This window comes from Capricornis sumatraensis, chromosome 7, assembly GCF_032405125.1.
Source record: "Capricornis sumatraensis isolate serow.1 chromosome 7, serow.2, whole genome shotgun sequence".
NCBI classification, from domain to species: domain Eukaryota; kingdom Metazoa; phylum Chordata; class Mammalia; order Artiodactyla; family Bovidae; genus Capricornis; species Capricornis sumatraensis.
In genome coordinates, this window is record NC_091075.1 from 73,824,830 (window position 1) to 73,845,326 (window position 20,497).

The 20,497-nt window shown below is 35.5% G+C and overlaps 1 protein-coding gene across 1 annotated transcript in view; it reads right to left on the bottom strand.

Annotated features, from left to right (window-relative positions):
• Positions 1-14,564, bottom strand: part of CLOCK (clock circadian regulator) — a 57,811-nt gene extending 43,247 nt beyond the window's left edge. Inside the window, exons 1-4 of the mRNA XM_068975220.1 lie at positions 14,518-14,564; positions 11,934-11,993; positions 8,290-8,438; positions 5,192-5,283 (exon numbers count right to left, since the gene is read on the bottom strand). Coding sequence (XP_068831321.1) covers positions 5,192-5,283; positions 8,290-8,438; positions 11,934-11,993; positions 14,518-14,564 — 348 coding nt within the window. The remainder of the gene's footprint in view (positions 1-5,191; positions 5,284-8,289; positions 8,439-11,933; positions 11,994-14,517) is intronic.
• Between the last annotated feature and the right edge of the window lie 5,933 nt (positions 14,565-20,497).

Consider the following 20,497-nt stretch of genomic DNA (forward strand, 5'->3'; position numbering starts at 1 on the left):
TCTTCTATCAAATAGTTATCACACTTAATCTGAATTTCTTGTGTGGATGCAGTTCTGGTAAGAACTATATTGTATCTGCAACACTGCATATCTGCAGCACCTGGCATATGTGTGGCACACAGCAAATAAAAAATACTTGTATGTTACTCATGTATTTGAAAGTTAGAGCAATCTCCCTCTAATTCTAAGTAATTGTTTAGGTATATGGTGAATGGGATTATATATATATATATGTAATTTGTTTTTCTCTCTTAGCATAAAGGGAACATCTTTCCTATTCAATAGAGACCTACCTAAAATCATCCTTTTTAATGACTGCAAAATGTTCCCTTTTATCTAATTATTCCTCTTGCTGAAACATATTATTTCTAGATTGTTGTTACTGTAACTAACATTACTAGAAGGCAATGGCAACCTACTCCAGTACTCTTGCCTGGAAACTCCCATGGATGGAGGAGCCTGGTAGGCTGTAGTCCATGGGGTCACAAAGAGTTGGACACAACAGAGCGACTTCACTTTCACTTTTCACTTTCATGCATTGGAGAAGGAAATGGCAACCCATTCCAGTGTACTTGTCTGTAGAATCCCAGGGACGGGGGAGCCGGTGGGCTGCCATCTATGGGGTCACACAGAGTCGGACACGACTGAAGCGACTTAGCAGCAGCATGGTGAATGTACGGAAAAAGGCATCCCCCATCTCCCCTTTATTGAGGGAAGACGTTTGGGTATCAGAAAGTAATTAATCTGAGCAGATGTCTGCCTTCCAGAATGGCTCAGACAAACTCATTCTTGGCTAATGTAAGGTGAAGGGATGAAACCTTATAATTTAAGCAAATGCATGAAATTTTCACAAAAACTCTTTAGTACAATTATGCCAGTATTGTTTCCTAAGGAAAAGGGTCAAAATGATGTTCAGTTCAGTTGCTCAGTCATGTCCGACTCTTTGCGACCCCATGAGTCACAGCACGCCAGGCCTCCCTGTCCATCACCAATTCCTGGGGTTCACTCAAACTCATGTCCATCGAGTCAGTGATGCCATCCAGCCATCACATCCTCTGTCATTCCCTTCTCCTGCCCCCAACCCCTCCCAGCATCAGGGTCTTTTCCAATGAGTCAACTCTTCACATGAGGTGGCCAAAATATTGGAATTTCAGCTTCAGCATTAGTCCCTCCAATGAACACCCAGGACTGATCTCCTTTAGAATGGACTGGGTGGATCTCCTTGCAGTCCAAGGGACTCTCAAGAGTCTTCTCCAACACCACAGTTCAAAAGCATCAATTCTTCAGTGCTCAGCTTTCTTCACAGTCCAACTCTCACATCCATAGATGACCATTGCAAAAACCATAGCCTTGACTAGACAGACCTTTGTTGGCAAAGCGATACCTCTGCTTTTGAATATGCTATCTAGGTTGGTCGTAACTTTCCTTCCAAGGAGTAAGCGTCTTTTAATTTCATGGCTGCAATCACCATCTGCAGTGATTTTGAGAACATGCTTTTCTCACATGAAGCTAGACTGTGTCATCTTTGAAAGCAAATTACTGTGATGATCTCTACTCTACTTATTCCTAGGAGATCTACTAGGAATTAGGATGCAGCTCTCTTCTGTGAAGTGAATAAACTAAAATCAGAACTCTTAATGATCTGACCCCACTCCCAGAAGCAGAGCCTACCCCTTTCTCTTCTGAAGCAGGTAAAGATTCAGCAGAGAAAGGCCTGCATCAGCATCTCACCAAGTCTTAACACAAGAAAGGATCCAGAGTTCAAGTTTCTTTTGAATGGAAGGATGTAATTTTCCAAGAAAGTAGGTACGTACACCAAAACAGGAAGGGCTTTGAGGAGGAAGACTTGAGAGATGTGGAACAAGACAGCAGGATGTCCTTATCCCAAGACTGAAGACTGCGAAGGTTATCCCTTGTCCACATTGTGTGATAGGAGGGAAAGGGCTCATTAGTTAAAACTCATCTTCCTATTTGACATCTACTTTAGATCAACTTTGCACATATCAAGAGGCCTGTATACATCTTGGGTGTTTACTTAGTGACTACTTAATCTGGCAAGACTGGATGGAAGTCCCAAGGAAGGGGACAGAACCTCCTTGAGATGAGGCATGCAGGGCCCTGGCCCTTCCCTTGTAGAGTACTGAGGAGAGCTGCCAGCTGTCAAGAGGAAAGAACTCTGTACCAGGATATACATACATAGATAACTTGGCACAGAGGTCTAGTAAGGCTAAATTGCCCTTATTTCCTTAGTTAATCTCAACATCCCCAACAAGGGTAGCAAGGAATATTCCTTAAGCATCAGAAACAAGAGGGAGAGGGATGGGTGGCAATGGAAGAATGAAGAGAGACAGCCAACACACAAGGAATAAATGAATTTTAAGATCTCAGTCTCAGTTCTTTGATTAACTGACTGGACAAGCTACAATCTCTCCAGGCATCAGCCATGAAACGAAGAGTTTGAGCTGAATGACCCCAGCTCTTCTGCTAGCAGCTCTAACATTCCTAGACAAAAACTACATCTGAAATTCTGCTGAAAAGGGCATCCAGACTGCCTAACTGTAACCTGATCAACATGATAAGCCAACAATAACACAACTAGGTTAGCTGAACCCAGGTTACAATACACACAATTATACATAGCCTTCAATCCTGGCATATGAACATTAAAATGCCTACTTAGCAGTTGCAAATATTCACTAAAAATCAAAAATATGCTTGACATATTAAAAGTTAGTCAATGTAATATTTTTCAGGAATATAATTTTAAAAGCTGTGAGGATAATCATGAGAAAACTAATTTATAGTTTCAAAATTAACATGTTTAAATATTCTCTTATATATAAGATTATAATCTCTAGACTCTCTGATTTCGTTATTTTTAATACTACATATGTACTACATGTCTTCGCAATTAAGTTAAAATCTGTTCACTGTAAAGAAAAATTTGAAGACAATTCTTTTCGATTTAGCTTATTATTGAATAGGTAATTTACCTTTCTAAGTTTCTTAAATACAGATATTACATTAATTTATGAATTTATAAGAAAATTTGGGGGGACTTCCTGGCAGTCGAGCAGTTAGGATTCTGCACTTCCACTGCAGGGGGTGTGGGTTCGATCCCTGGTTAGAGAAATAAGATCCTGCATGCCACTCAGTGTGCAAAAAAAGTCAAAAATATAAATGAAGAAAAATTATTAAAAAAAGAAAATTTTCACATCAATAAAGCAGGGTAAGTAAAGAGTTTATGATTGGGACTTCCCTGGTGTCGAGTCGTTAAAAATCCACCTTGCAGTGCAGGGGACACAGGTTCAATCCCTAGTCAGGGAAGTAAGATCCCACGTGCCTGGTTGCAACTAAGCTTGCTAGCCACAACCTGAGCCCTTGCACCCCAGAGCTTGCATGTCACAGCTAGAGAGTCCATGCACCACAAAGAGGATCCCACATGCCGCAACTAAGACCCAACACAACCAAATGAAGAAAAAGGTTTTAAAAAGGATTTATGATAACACAGATGGTATTGAATCATGGCACTGAGAAATTAAAAATAATTTAAAGAACAATTAAATGAGTTGATTTCTTCTTGGGGTTACAAACATTGGCTTGTTTGCACCCTTTCATAAATGTATTACTTAATCTAAAAAGAGAATTTTGGACAATGTCAAACTTCTTTTTAGAGAAGAGAAAATTAATTGGAACTATTATTTGGTTTGTAACTTGTGTCCATTAATTTAAAGAACTAATTGCTGGTTACCAAGCTAAAAGTTCTGTGCCACAGCTAACTTTCACTGAGAAGAAGTGCCATGAGCAGCAGTGGGCACAGGGTCTAGGGCCACAGGGATCAGAGGCTAGTTTTCCTGCAGTGAATCCTGGCTCAGGATTAGTTTTATTTTGAGAAAATTTCATAATCCCTTTGCCCAATTTCCTCATGTGAAAGTAAGAAAGAGATGCTAATAGTGTATCTTCATAAGATTACTGTGAGGATTCACTGAGGTAATGGTATGTAAGATGTGCTCAGTTATTCTTGCAGATGTGAAGCATGGCTTTAAGTATATATGCATTGTATTTACACTCAAATAAATTTTTATATGGTGACATTTCTGCTGAATATATAAAGACTTAATCCAGCAATTAACTGTTATACCTAGTAAAAACAGAAAAATAATTCAATAATTTGCAAAATACTGTTGCTTTGGACTTTAGTCAACATGCAAAGACACTTGAGACATGGTTCTTACATAAACATACACAACAGAGATATATGCTTAAAGTCTAAAATAACAAACCTGAACAAACAGAATAAGAAATGTAAATTATTTAACAATCTCTACTTCAATTGTTTTCTTCTACTCCTTCTATCTCTAGCTTCTTTTGCTTATCTACTTCTCTTGTCCTTAACTGTTAACACCCAAGTATAATACCACCTTTATTTATTATTTGTTTTTTTTTGGGGAAAAAAAAAGCTTTCATAGTAATCTGATACTGAACTCTGTACTTTGTGTACATGAAGATATCCTTATTAATCTAAATTGGAAATGTTTAAAAAGTAAAACTGATAGGTATGAGTGACTCAAACTTTTTGTGGATTTTATAACTGATTGTGTGACATATTAAGTTTTGCAATTCTTAGCAAGTATGATCTGAACTGTATTCAAAAATAATTCTGTCATAGAAGAATATCTACTTTTAGAAGGAAAACCTTTTAGAAGTTTCTATTTAAAATGAGAAGAGTTGCCTTTCAATGTATATTTCATTATTTTAATATTTTCAAAATACTTCATTTAGTATCATTTTATGCTGTGGTTAGGTGGATTTTAATTTGTTGAAAAAAATCCTACTGTCCAGTTAAATACATTTCATAATATTTACTATGTGATGAATAATCTATTTTATTTTTCATTTAAATGTTAGTGTTGTCCAGGTAGAGAACTTGGTAGTTACAGGTTTCTAACTTATTAAGCCTCTCAAAAATTCAGATGATATTGAAAGCACAAAGATTTGGCATTATTTTACCACATATAGTACTATTTTATTACAATACTTACATCAGTTAATTTTAAATGAATAGTTGGTTGACTTACACTGAATTAAGATTTTTCAGTATTAAACTAACATTGTTAAATCTATACTAGAATTGGTAACCCCTGTGATTTCTTAAGAAAATAAAACTTTTCAAAAATTAATCTGGACATACCTCTAGCATTAATTGTGTAAACTCTTCATTACTAAGGAATGTAGGTTTCCAGTCCTGTCGAATTTCACTAGCGTCTGACTGTGCAGTGATTTCTGTAAACAGATTGACACATTAGTGGCACTAATTAAAGAGAAGAGCCATAGTCAATAACATTTATTGGTCTAGGTAGGTATCAGGAGGTCCAAATTTTGGTATGATGAAATATTGAGCTAATGTAGCAAGTCATCTGCTTGAATAATTTGGATAACTTTAAGACTAGTCTCTTAAAAATGCCAGTCTCTGAATTTTCTCTGGGGAGCTTTGAGAACCTTTGTTCCTGACTGGCCTGAGATTGCTTCCTGCTTTACACAATGATCAAATAAGAATCAAAATAAGCAGACTAGATCAAGCATTAGAAATATATTCTTTCCCCTTTCTTTGCCTTTCAAACAGTAGTACCTAAAACAGACCTAAGGACATAAACCTGGAGGAAAGGAGCCAAGGAGATCAGTCAGTCTGCTTTTAAAAAAGAATTATTTTAGGCCTGCCTATTGCCAGGCAGAGATTCTTCTCAGTCTAAGGTGTTCTATTCTTAATTAATCAAAGAGACTAAATTAAAATTCTAGGCAAAAACTTTATAGTAATAAACCCAGAGTGATTCTGCTCTGTGTCCTCTGGCATGTTTTCTTTAGTGGTAGGAAGCTGGTCAAAATTTGGAGATTCCCTAGCTTTCGGCACATATTTTAACACAATTAGTATAGTTAATTTTGCAACATACTTCTAATGGATTGTTATAAAAAGCTATTCATAAATGATGAAATCTGTACTTAGGCAATATTTTTTCCATATTTAAATGCAGACATATTAAAACAACCAAGTAAAATTAAAATACATATCATAGATTTTACTCTACAAAATATACTCTATCTTGCAGTGGAAAATATGGACTAAGTTGTTTTGATATCTCTATTACCAGATATATAAATACAGCATAAAAAATTGGCACCCCAAATTTGGCATATTGGAAATGTCTGTATTAGATATGAACAATTATAGCTACTAATTCTGTGGAATATAATCATGCTTTTCAAATTCACGTCAATTATATACATTCAGAAAAAAGGACTTAAATCCATAAACAAATTCCATCAAATTTAGCTAAACCCAGGTTTATTTTTAGAGTAGTAAGTATGTAAGAATTACCTTTCAATTTCAGGTAAATTTTAATTTTGTGAGAACCATAAGCTCAACTTTAAAAAAAATCTAAATGCCAAAATTAATCTTCTATTGTCAGGGGGAAATAATTATGCATGCATATCATTTCATTTCATTCAACAATCATTTACTGAACTGCTACAATGTCTGAGGAATGAGTGCACTAACAAGGGACAAAGAAATTAGTGAGAATACCATTTGTAGAGATAAAATGTAATGATAATGTAGGCAGTAAATTTCATAAACCAGCAATTTTGACACATTACCAGAAGAATCAATAAAATTTGGCAACTGTGATACTGTATACTAAAGAAGATGAAAAAATGCAAAACTCTTCTCAGGTTTGAGTCCCAGGGGAGTGAAAGGATTGTGGTGTGAAAATGGAAAACTGAAAGAAAGAGATGACTTGACAAAATGAAAATGAATTCAGTTTTAGACGTGTTGACTCTGAGAACATTTAAAACCAAAGATTCAGAAGTTACCTGGAAATGAAAAACTAAAAAGTCTGCATCTAAAAATACAGACTTGGTAGTTTAACAGAGAGGCAAAACCAAGGGTAAGAACATGGAGAAAGCATGAACACAAGATAAGACCTAGAGAAATGTCATGTTCAGAGGGCAGAAAGAGAAAAGAAGTTAGCTCGGCTGGGAGAGGGAGGTGAATGAAGAAGTCCAATGTATCTCAGAACAAGGAAAAAGAAAGCCAGTGGAGGGCAGGTAAAAATTCCCAGTGCTTCAGAGATGCAGAAGAGGATGAGGTACAAGAAAGAGCTACTGCCTTATCGGCAGCAGAGAGGGTGGGGGTCATGGTATTAAGAAAAATAATTTTTAAACAGTGGTGGGGCATAAACCAGGCTAGTAATATATTACAGAGTGAGCTATCGAGAAATAAAAGCACTAGTTACAAATTCTCTTTTGAGAAGTTCTGTAGTTTATTTGCATCTGAAAAAGGAAATGTCCTTCTACAAGTTTTTCACCTATTTTCTATTAAGTAGCATCTGTTAAGTACCAAGATACTTACTATTCTCTAAAATTTCCTTTCCATGACATATTTTCTCAAAGTGATTTTCTTTAACAAATAATCACTTTAAAACAATGTTTACTTCTTAGTCACTGAAGTAATCTGTTTAAATTATATATCTCATGATCTGACTTGATTCTCTTCCAAATACACTCCTAACTTTCCATCTCAATTCTATGCTCCAGTTAAACTGACCTCTCCTCGCTTCTCTGGTTTTACATATGCTCCTCCTTCCATGTGAAATGCTGTTTTCCTTAAGATAAAAGGAAGACTCGGCTGAAAAATGAACTGGTTTTATGACTTCTCTGACACATTCTTTCCTCTGTATTCTCACATAAATATTCTTTACAAGCACCACTCACAATAATTACTTGCATTGTAATTAGATATTTATATATTATTTGTCTCCCTTGGTTTGAGTTACTTGAGGGTCAGAACTATTACCCTGCACCACAAGAATCTAGGCTACCTGTGTTAGTTGCTCAGTCATGTCCCACTCTTTGTGACCTCATGGACTGTAGTCCACTAGGCTCCTCTGTCCATGGGGATTCTCCAGGCAAGAATACTGGAGCAGGTCACCATGCCCTCCTCCAGGGGATCTTCCCAGCTCAGGAACTGAACCCACATCTCCCGCATTGCGGGCAGATTCTTTACCATCTGAGCCATCAGGGAAGCCAAGGATATAGTAGGCACTAAATAAATGTTTGTTGAATGAAAGAAAGAACATACCAGGGAATCATTAAAAGGCAATTGTTTCTTTCTCTTGAAAAAAGGTTAGGAAGCATGCAGTCTCAAGCATTACTGCCAAGATTCTATCACATTATGCTTTAAGAGAGAGTCTGTTATTAAAAAAAAAAATCCATTTTACAAAGTTAAAAATGTACCTTTATGTTTTCGTAAAAAATCGATGCTCTTCTGTAGAACAGTAGATTTGTCCATCTTTCTAGCATTACCAGGAAGCATGGATCCCAGTTCTTTAATGAGAACATTAAACTGATCTCTACGTTTCTTTTCAGATTTGTTTCTAGATACTCTGATGGAATAAAAAATTACATAAGCAGCTTTCAAACAATCCATTTAACTACACAAATAGTTTAATACAATGCTCAATATGGACATGACCACAGAGCACGTACTTCTGTGACTACAAATGGTAATGAATGTTCATATTCTAGGTTACCAACAGTATAGTTAATTAAGACAGTAATTTTTCTTCTTGGCTTAACCACTAAAGAAACTTTTACATATTAAGCATTTGGCATATCTGTTTTTAAGACAAATTACGTTCAAATCTCAAGTTTTAGTAAATCTAATATTTATCAAGAATTTGTGTTTCCCTTACAAGGCTATTATTATTACTTGAGATAGTTTGTGAAAGTACATGTAAAATATAAATACAAATTATTATAAATTACTGAATAGGAGAAAGTTATCCATCTCCTGTAAGCTTTAAATTATAAACAGAAATCTAAAGATGAAAATCTCTCTACCCTCAGGCTCACCCACACATTCTTCCTCTTTACTCCTCTATCCCAGCCTCCGATACAGAGCTGTAACCACTTGCTTGCATATCTATCTCTTCACTGGGCTGTGGGCTTCTTAATAGCAGAGCCCAAATTTTTTCATCTAAACACTTAAGCATAATACCTAACAAACAGTAAGTGATCAAAATATACGTGCTAAATGAATAATTCCCACTTTTCTATGTGAAGCAGTAACCAGGAGCAAATTGTTAGCTGCACTGAGAACTTGTAAAATAAATATAATTATTTGCAGAGCAACTAATAATTCTGTAACACTTCTAACTATATGCTTTTGTGAAGTCAGACTTTGGAATTCAGTTTTTGTTTAAACAAAGTATACTACTTTGCCAAAAGGTCAGAGGATAATTCTATTAATTTTTTTCAGTAAAGAAGTAGCATTTATTCCATATTAGTACTGAGAAGAAATACAAAAAAAATCTCTTAAGAAATGTAATAGAAATTAACTGACCCCCTCACCAAACACTAAACTCTTTGTTACAATGATACAGACTGTGCTAACAATGGCTAGAAATACTGGACAAAGATAACCCCTTTCAAGAAATTTACCTAAATCCTATGGAAACTCCCAAGTGTGCTAAATCGAATCATGAAGGCTGAGTGAGAAAGAGGGGGTAGTGATGTGTGAGAAGACCATTCCAGACACAGGCAACTTGTACAAAGATGAAAACCCATCACAAGTAGCTCAGCATGGCTAATGTGGCTAGTAACAGGCTTTCTGTGCCCAAGTATGCCGGAGTCGGGAGTGTAAGTGGTGGGCAGTTCAGAATAATAAGTACTCAGAAAAAAAATCATTAAGTTTTTATGCTACACAAAAGGATTTTAGTTTTAGTGAAAGTCATTAAATAGTGAAAGGTACTGAAAGGTTTTAAGCAAAGAAATGCCATGAACAGAACTGATTGATAGTAAGACCATTCCAGCAACTGAGTAATGAAAGAATCAATGCTTGGTAAAACAATCCATTTAACAAAAGCTACTGAAAACTTACTGTATGCCAAACAAGACTGGAGGCCAGATGACCATTTAGGAGGCAACTGCAATATCCTAGGCTAAAAACCACAGCAGTGGCAGTGTTAACACAGCAGTGTGGGTCTGAGGATTAATAAGGCAGAACTAGCAATTCTAGGTAAATCAGATTTGGAGAGAGGAAGCAAAAGAAAAATCAAAAGGAATTTCCAAGTAATATAACATGAGATATTAGTTTGGGTGGAGAGATGGTTTGGGGAGAATTTAAATATGGTGAAATGGCTTGTTTGACATTTTAGAGGACATATACTAGAGGAAGTGAGACAGATCTAGTTCTGCTCCTCCAGAAAGGAGTAAGCAGGAAATAAGCACCAGAGAATTACTATCTATGAAATATCTGAAGACATGTGTAGAAGGTAAAATTTAGAACCATTATTGTATATTTATATGCTAGGCATTATTGGAAACATTTATGAAATTTCATTTAATTCCTATGAAGTAGATCTTATTATTTTTCATTTTATAGGTGTGACAACTCAGGCATAAAAGAGAATATGCCCAGGATCATACAGTTATCATGAAGTAATCATTTAAACCCGGCATTTTAACTCAAGTGTAAGAAATACATGGAAATCAAATATCATTGCTAATTCTACCACTGGATCACACTCATTAAAGCAACTTTACTTCATGTTACACTCAGGTTCCAAGTACTCAGCCCTTGTGATGACCTCAATAATAATAGCTCATAGATGTCAGAGCCCAGTGCGGTCTGGGTAATTCTGACAGCATTATTATGAGGTCTTCTTTCTCCAAGGTTTCCCACAACCATAGTATTTTTGGTTCCCTAAAAACATGATCAAACGTTCAAAGTCTCTGCAAAGAGACAACCCTTAGCTCACCTTATCCATCTATAAATTTGGCCTTTAAATCTGTCCAAGTTAATTCCTCAAAGTTCTGCCTCTTCATTCAGGCAAGACTGATTATTCCCACCTTAACAGTGACTTTACCTCGACCCTAAAATATTTTATAGAAACTTTCTCCCACTAGACTGAAAGGACAGGAGTTATCCTATATATGTTTAGCTTCAAGTACAGGTCTTTTTATTTACCTGAATAAAGTTATATAGCTTTCCTCAATATTTTCCTTATCCCAGTACCTTTTATTTTGCTAAAACAGACATTTAGGAACTATTACTTATTACATGTTTATTTTTTGTTTCTGAATGTAATGCTACAACACCCTCTACCCTCATCTAAGCACCCACATAGTTCAATGTAACTGGGAAAAAACGAGAAAAGTACTGCTCACTCTCAATGACTACAAACTTGGCTGTAATGCTATCTGGACCCTCCCTCCTGCTACTTTAATTACCATCAAGGCCCATATTTAAGGTTAAACCCTCACCATCATCACCATGGCTCTAGACGCCATCCACTCACCTACTTGATGACACCTCTCCATCAATTCTCCCTGTCCTCCCCCATCATCTATTTTGCCTTCTACTGGAGAATGGAGGCATGTCAAAAGACACAGAGAAGCCAACTCTGAAAGACCTCCAAATGCCAAAGCTGGAGCAAACCAAGCAACTGAAGAAATAACACAGCACTGGAGTATAAGATCCCCCCATGGGAGGTGAAGCTTAATTCTCCCATCTCTGCTCTGAAGGTGTGCTATACTAGATAAATTGCTTCCAAAGAATAGAGTAGGTTAAGGGAAAATAGTAACTACAATGATGACTCTAGGCAAACCCTCTCTTGGCAAGTGATTGAAGGCTTACGCCCCCAGTGATGTCATGTAAATACTATGTGCCACAATGTGACGTGGTGAGAAAGGCACTTTTAGAGGGAAATTTTACTTAATTTATGAACTACACACTGATATCCTCAGCTCTTCTCCTTTCTAACACATCTAAGTTCTTACGGCAGACAGCTTTTGAAAATCACTGATTTACTATTTTTTACCATTACATTTACTTGTTACTTATTTTTTTTACTATATTACATCATAAGTTTAACTACCTTTTTGCTTTGTCCTTGTCATCTTCTTCCACCAACCCATCAAAAATACTACCATCATCTCTAAAAGAAAAAGAAAGATACAGAAAATAAGAGCAGATTCGCTAAGGAACAGCAATACTGAAACAAAACGTAAATCAATCAGTTATAGCCTAGGATCTTTGTAGAGTTACACACTGTACAAATTCAAATCCAATAACTATTAACCTGTTTTCTAATACAAACAGACAAAGTTCAACTATGTTTTACATTTTAAAAAGTTTATTGGAATAAATAAGAATTTAACCAAAAGTTAAATATTTTATTTCAAACTTTTATTTTTTTTTATTTCAAACTTTTAGTAACTAGTGAAAACCTAGAGAAAATCAGTGTATTTGCCATTATAAAAATGATTCACTTAAAATCATTTAATTATAGTCACATTTTAAAAATAGACATTTACTTTATAAAACACAAATCACTCAGAAACATCACAATATCTAGCATGTTAACTTATATTGATATAATTTCATTCATTACTGATTCATTTGACATTTTTTTTTGTTAGCACTCTCATGACATGCTCTGTTCTAGACATGGCTACCAAGCAGTTAGCTACACATATAGGCCCCTCCTCCCCTACAGCTTACTTTCTAGTAGAAAAAAACAAATCAACATGAAAATGTATGAGCTGTTCTTTATTTTTAAAGAAGTGACGTGTTTATTACTGGGTGGTTATTTTAATCTGTGTGGTTAGGGAAGGACTTGAAGTGGGAACATTTGAGCTGAGATCTAAAAGACAAGAAGGGGTTGGTTATTGGAAGACCGAGAGGAAGAGCATTCTAATAAAAGTCTCTCTGAAATCTAGAGACCTGGTGGCTAACTCCTTAACCTAAGGGGCAATATTAAATAGTTTCAAGTGACTTATGATCTTTTACATGAACTCACTACTGATTCCTTTAAGCACATCTCTCTGTGGCCTATAAAATGCCTATGAGTCTCACAATTGAGATCATCTACAAATCTTCTATCACAGCAAACTTTTGGGGTTCCATGTACACACTAACATTTATTAAAAAATTCTACATGTAAATGCACATCATTGAGGAGAGAGTCCATTAACTTTCATGACATTCAGAGAGAAAATGAATTCATATTAAGAACCACTGCTTTATGTCTGAGCACTCTGTCATCCCTAGATGTCATATTATCTAGAATGGGAACTGGAAATCAATCAAAAGCACAACACTGAAATCATATTTAATGCCTAAGAAGTAGTGAAGAAACATTTTTTCTGAGAAGAAGACTACACATAGATTCCACCTGAAACTACTGCACAGCCCACATCTATGGCAGGGCTCCCTGAGGATACTCCTTGCACTTCAGGTCTTAAGCTCTGGCAAAGTATGGACCTTCACTGTTCACCTCACAGAAAAGGGAAGGAAGCTGCCTCTAGATGTCAAAAGTCACTTCTGTGCACAAGTCTAGCTATAAAATTCTTAAAGAATCCCCTATGGAAAAATCACACAGTATACTAAAATTAAAACACAGGAACTTTAGAGTCAGAGAGATCAACACAGGTCATAACTCCAGCTTATTATTTACTCTGTGACCTTAAAACAAGCTATTTAACCTCTCTGACCTACAGATCCCTCATCTGTAAAATCTCATGGAATTATTGTGAAGTTAAATGAAGTTAAAACACAGAAAGTGCTCTGCATGTTAGCTGTCAGAGTAGGTATTTTTAAAAAGCTGTCACTGTATTTCATCAAATTTAAGATATCACTGATGATAAGACTTATTATGTCCACTAAATGTGAAAGTGAAGTTGCTCAGTTGTGTTCGACTCTTTGCAACCCTACGGACTGTAGCCTTCCAGGCAGGCTCCTCCATCCATGGGATTTTCCAGGCAAGAATACTGGAGTGGGTTGCCATTTCCTTCTCCAGGAGATCTTCCCAATCCAGGGATTGAACCCGGGTCTCCGGCATTGCAGGCAGACGCTTTACTGTCTGAGCCACCAGAGAAGTCCATTATTATGTCCACTAAGAAATTTAAAAATACTACCAATTAAACTCTGATAGGCGTACTCGAAGATGAATTCTAGTGTCAAACATGTTAAAAGGTAAAAAAAAAAAAAGTTAAAGAAGTCTTAAAATCAAAGAAACAAGGAGGCCTATCCTTTACCAAGAGTAAGATTTTAAGATTATAATTTCAACTAACAAAATCCTATTAATAATTACAGTTACCTCTTATGCTAAGATGTTTAACAGGCTGAAGTTAGGACCAATAGATAAGGAGATAGATGATTCCAGAAAGTGCCAAGGAAACCCCTGAAACTGTCATAATTCCTTTCAGAACAGTTCTGACCAAATCACTCAAAATTATAGCTCCAGATCCATTCAGAACACAAGCCACATGCTGTTGACTTTGGCTCTAGATAATACATTTTACTATTACATGACATTTGCTCAATACAGAAGGTAAGTATAACAGTATTAATGATTAAGCGTAACACTTCCTTTATCAGTGATATAGACCATTACTCTAACAGTGAATTTTTAAAATAGCTTTACATAATTCAAAATAAATGAGTCTCTAAAAACATACCTGTCAACAAGTGAGCTCATTTTACTACAGCTTACGGTAAACAACATAACATGTTACGTTTTCGTCTTGTGGTAGACATTTGTACTTCTCCTTGAGTGGAAGGAAAGGTAAATGGACATTAGTTTTCTAAAAACACTTATTTCTACAAACAGAGTATTAAATAATTTGAGAAACACTATGTGTTTATCATAGAGATTTCAAAATGTTTTTGTTTCTACAAAGGGCTAGAACATTATTTTCAAGAAAATAATCCTTTAGCTGAGGCACATTTGAGGTTTTGTTTTTTCTTCTTCTATATAAAGAGCTACAGAGGGGAAAAAAAATTGAAGACCATAATTCATTTCCTTTCTATAATAAAGTAATCAAAAAGCCACTATATTCAGCATAGATTATATAACTATGTACGTAGGCTACATCTGTCGGTCTAGGTAAGTAAGCTTTAAAAACACCAGCTAATGGGTGATAAACATTTGCTAAAAGCCTATTTTCTATTAAACAGTACAGTTAGCTTTGGAAATAGAAGGATGAGAGATACAATCATTATAGGCAAAAATCTGCAATTAAATAGGGAGGCAGATAACTAAATAATTACAGAAACAGGGATAATGAAGGTATATGGGGGGAGTCAGGAAATATTCTTGATGACAGTCATATTGTCAGGCAGCAGAGATTCTTGTTATTGAAAACGTGGTCCTGAGACTGACATCATCATCAGAAAGCTTGTTAAAATACAGAATCCTGAGACCAGCTCTAGTCCTAGTAAAGCAGAATCCACATTTTTAACAAGGTCCCTATGTGATTTGTATGACCATTTAAGTTTCAGACATAACAGGCTAAAGGACAAGAGGTAATAGTTGACAGGATTCTAGGCCACAAGAATAGCAATATGCAAAGGCCCAGGCCTTTATGAGATGAGAGGGCATCATATTTGAGGACTTTTCTCTTTAGAGAAAAATGTAGGTATATTACAACTGAAAGTTTTAATTACCAGAGTATAAAGTGAGAGACAACAGGAGTAGTAAGGGGGGGAAGGCAAGTAAACTGAAGAACAGCCTTATTTTGAAGTTTCATATTCACACCAAAAGAATGAAAATTTACTGCTTTAAAACTCAATCATAAGCCTAAAATTTCTCTCTATATTCTATACAGTTTTTCTAAAGTAGAAGGCAGGTTTTACCCATAAAAGATACAGTCATGAGTTAAATATTGAATAAACACCTTAATTCTAATATCCTTACAGTTTTGGGCCAAAAGAAACTTTATTTAAAATTTAGAAAATAGCATAAGTTGATCTGTCACTCTGAACCAGAGAATATTAAAGAACATGAGATTCTAAAATACTCAATCACTGTTTTCAAATGTATATTCATGAGAGGAAGACAATAACTCTTAATAAATGATGCTGGGTTGCCTATGTGGTTGTGGCTGAAGAACTGGAACTGTGCAGGGCTAAGAGTTCTTAAAAGATAGTGGGGGAGGATAATGGGGTAGGGGTAGGGGGGACAGTGGTTAAGAAAAATAAAAAGAACTAACTTCAGGATAAAATAGTGATTTCAAGTGTCTGGGTCAACATCAGCAAATACAAGACAAAATTACAGAATTTCAGAGTTAGAAGAGACTTTAAAGATCACCTAAGTACAGCCCTCTGGTCCAACAGACATACTTATCATCATGATAATAACAGAGGCTGGTTCTATCACTAGAACAGAAAGAACAGTCCAAAGGTAACAGAGCCAACCTGGGTGAATTAAAAAAGAACAGTTTCAGTTTAAAGTTAAAAGGCCAGATTTGAGCCTTATATGAAACCAAGTATCCACCTGTTTAATTATGAGAAGACAGAATAGGGCAAACTAGAGGGAAAAAAAAGACCCAAAGAATAAGGACTTAAAGACTATACAGGAGGGACCATGCTGACTCTAAGGGAGGTGAATCCAAAATCTTTAGAAGACAGACTAATGCTTTCTTAAGCTATTTTATTATTGTTGATTAAATTTTTCCAAACACTATTTGCTGTCCAACTAATTGAGCAACATAAAATTACATCTCTGACAGCTTAGTCCAAGATCTTTTCTCTACTTGTCCAGCCAAATGATAGGCATGCTATATTTAAGGGAAAGATAAGAGGAAAAAGTGAAGTAGGCCCAACTAAGTAAAGTAACTTTTAGAAGATTCCCCTTGATTAACAAAACAAAGTGGTAATGTGGGAGCAGCCACAGGTCTTGTGTTGGGACTATTCTAGGACCCACGTTTTCAGACTAAAAGACTAGGTAGAGTTTACACATGCTCATGCTATGAATTCTAAGGACTCATTTTTAGAAGACATGTGAAGTTCCTACTCATAGCAAGGAATTTCTAATACAGATTAAATATTATTGTTAAAACTCTTGTCTCTTAAATATTGACTTTAATAATAGACCAGTATGGTATGCAATAAAATGTCTTTAAAAGGAGCAGTTACAGTTGTTGGAACAAATTAAATTATATAAAGGATTAAGTTACAGCTAGGAATCGAATGTTCCTTTACATAAGCAACTTGAGCTCAAAATCATTCAGTGATATGAATTCCAAGCTGAGTATGTACCACATTACTATTTTATCACAACAGAGGGCAGGATGGTGTAAGTTTTTTATAAACAGCATTTTAAAAACAACTTTTTGAAAAATTTATCAAATGGGGAGCTATTAATAACTAATAAACTGTATAAGCAATTCAAAGTTTGCCAATATGGAAGCAGGTATGTTTTAAATTCAGCACACAATATTACAGGTAACTAACAGAAAATCTCAGTAGCTGGCAGTCCATCTTTGGAAAAGAATTCATATATACAATGTAACACATTCTGCATTAAAAATAAATTATGCAGTATCTAATGATATGATACTACTTCTTCTCTGAATCCCATCTGCTCTCTTTCTCAAAGCTTTCCATTTCTACATCACTGATTTCTCCCTCCAAAACTGATCAAAATCTTAGTGTGTTACCTTAAAGAAAAAACAAAACACAAAACTTCCTTGACCCACCAATCTCCTTCAGGTACCGTCCTCCTTTTCTGCTCCCTTTCACAGAAAAACACCTTGTCAATTGTGTACAGTTCGTATTTCAAGATCTTTCATTAATTCCCCTCTCTCATTTTAAAACTTAGTGTTGATTTTCACAAATGTATAACCATTCAAAGTTTAAAGTGTCCAAAAAGTTTTACAAGACTTATTAAAAAACCAAAGTTCTCTGATCTCCATATTCTACCTTCACCCCTTTTATCTCGTTAACTCCTTCCTTTGTTAGTTTAACTGCACATCTCTAATACCTTACAACTTCTTGATTCTTTCTGTTTTAGGTGGGGTGACTTACACAGTCCCAATTTATTCGAGTAGTTCCAATGTAATTATTAAAAGCACTTGCTTCTGCTCCAAAAAGTATCTTTAGCCCATCATCTACTGAATTCCACTATGAAAAATAATAATTTAGCACTGACTCTCCCCAACTCATTTTCCTAGGGAAGTGTCATTTCAAAGTACATTTCAAGATACAATCATTTCATTACCTTTTGTATTTCTGAGATCTTTGAACTGATTCTTCAGAAACTGTAAGTTCAATATATTCTTCTGTATGGCTGACCACCAGTCTCAGAATTCTGTTTAAATAAGAAAAAATTTTGTTAGATTTACTCAACTTATATAGACATTTATCATAAAAGAGGTTTTAAAATAATTTTCAAACATAAAATTTAGAATTTTGTCACAAAATATATAAGAAACACTAAACACTAATAATTGTTTCTAAAAGAACTTTAAAAAACTACAATCACTTTTAATTCTACTACAGAAGTTAAAAGACAAAAGTACAAAAATAAGTATAACTATAAAGTATGTTAATGAACATACATATGTATGTGCTAACAAACACTCATATATGATGAATATAAACAGATGTAATTTGTAACAGAGATCAAGTGTGGTAGAGGGGAGAGAAGTAAAAAGAGTAGAGTTTTTCAAGTTATCAGCTTAAAATATACTGTTAACATTATGGTAAGCACAAAGAAAACACCTATAGAGGATACCTAAAAAGGAAATGAGAAAAGAATCAAAGCAGAATCAAAAATCAACCCCTATAAATTTTTTTTTAATCAATGAAACACAAAGGAAGACCAGAGGAAAAAAAGTGGAAAAGGCTACAAGATGGACAAAAAATGAACAAAATAGTAACAGTCTTTCCCTATCAGTAATTATTTTAATTGCAAATAAACTGAAGTTGCCAATCAAAAGAGAAAGCAGGTAAATGGATAAAAATACAAGATCCAACTATATGCCATCTATGAGAGACACTTTAGATTTAAGGATACTAAAAGACTGAAAAAAGGTATTCCACACATACAGTAACCAAGAAAGCAAGAAGAGTTGTACTTGTATCAGACAAAACAGACTTTAAGTAAATAACTGCCACAAGAGATTAAAAAGACATTATATAAAAATAAAAGCATCAAATTTATCAGGAAGATAAAACAAATACAGGTACAATTACACTCATTTCACATGCTAGCAAGGTAATGCTCAAAATCCTTCAAGCTAGGCTTCAACAGTACATGAACTGAGAATTTCCAGATGTACAAGCTGGATTTACAGAGGAACCAGAGATCAAAATTGCCAACATCCACTGGATCATAAAAAAAAGTAAGAGAATTTCAGAAAAACACCTATATCTGCTTAACTGACTATACTTAAAACCTTCGACTGTGTGGATCACAACAAACAGTGCAAAATTCTTAAAGAGATGACAGTACCAGACCACCTTAATTGCCTCCAGAGAAATCTGTACTCAGGTCCAGAAGCAACAGATAAACTGGACATGGAACAATGGACTGGTTCCAAATTGGGAAAGGAGTTATGTCAAGGCTGTATATTGTCACCCTGATTATTTATATAACTTCTATGCAGAGTACCTCATGTGAAATGCTAGGCTGGATGAAGCACAAGCTGGAATCAAGACTGCCAGGAGACATATCAACAACCTCAGATATGCAGATGATACCATCCTAACGGCAGAAAGTGAAGAGGAACCAAAGAGCCTCTTGATGAAAGTGAAAGAGGAGAGTGAAAAAACTGGCTTAAAACTCAATATTCAAAAAACTAAGGTCATGGCATCCGGTCCCATCACTTCATGGCAAATAGATGGGGAAACAATGGAAACAGTGGCAGATTTTATTTTGGGGGGCTCCAAAAATCACTGTAGATGGTGACTGCAGCCATGAAATTAAAAGATACTTGCTCCTTGGAAGAAAAGCAATGAGCAACCTAGACAGCATATTAAAAAGGAGACACATCATTTTGCCAACAAAGGTCCATATAGTCAAAGCTATGGTTTTCCCAGTAGTCATATACAGATATGAGTGCTGGATCATAAAGAACGCTGAGCACTGAAGAATTGATGCTTTCAAACTGTGGTGCTGGAGAAGACTCTTGGGAGTCCCTTGGACTGCAAGGAGATCAAACCAGTCACTTTTAAAGGAAATCAACCCTGAATATTCATTACTGATACTGAAGCTGAAGCTCCAATAGTTTGGCTACCTGATGTGAAGAGCCAACTCACTGGAAAAAACCCTGATGCTGTGAAAGACTGAAGGCAGAAGAAGGGGACAACAGAGGATGAGACGATTGAATAGCATCACTGACTCAATGGACAGGAGTTTGAGCAAACTCCAGAAAATAGTGAAAGACTGGGAAGCCTGGCATGCTGCGGTCCATGGGGTCACAAAGAGTTAGACACAACTTAGCAACTTTACAACAACAAAAACTCAATAATCACTGTGAATAACTGAATTAACCAAGACCAACCCAACTGTGCCAAAGTTAATGCAAAACTTTACAGTTATAGCTTGCATCTGACCTATGCAATGTCCATTTTACATAATTTTTTAAAAACCAAGAATATGCTATATATGTAATATGACAGCAAAACATAGGGAAATTTATGACAGCAGAAAAA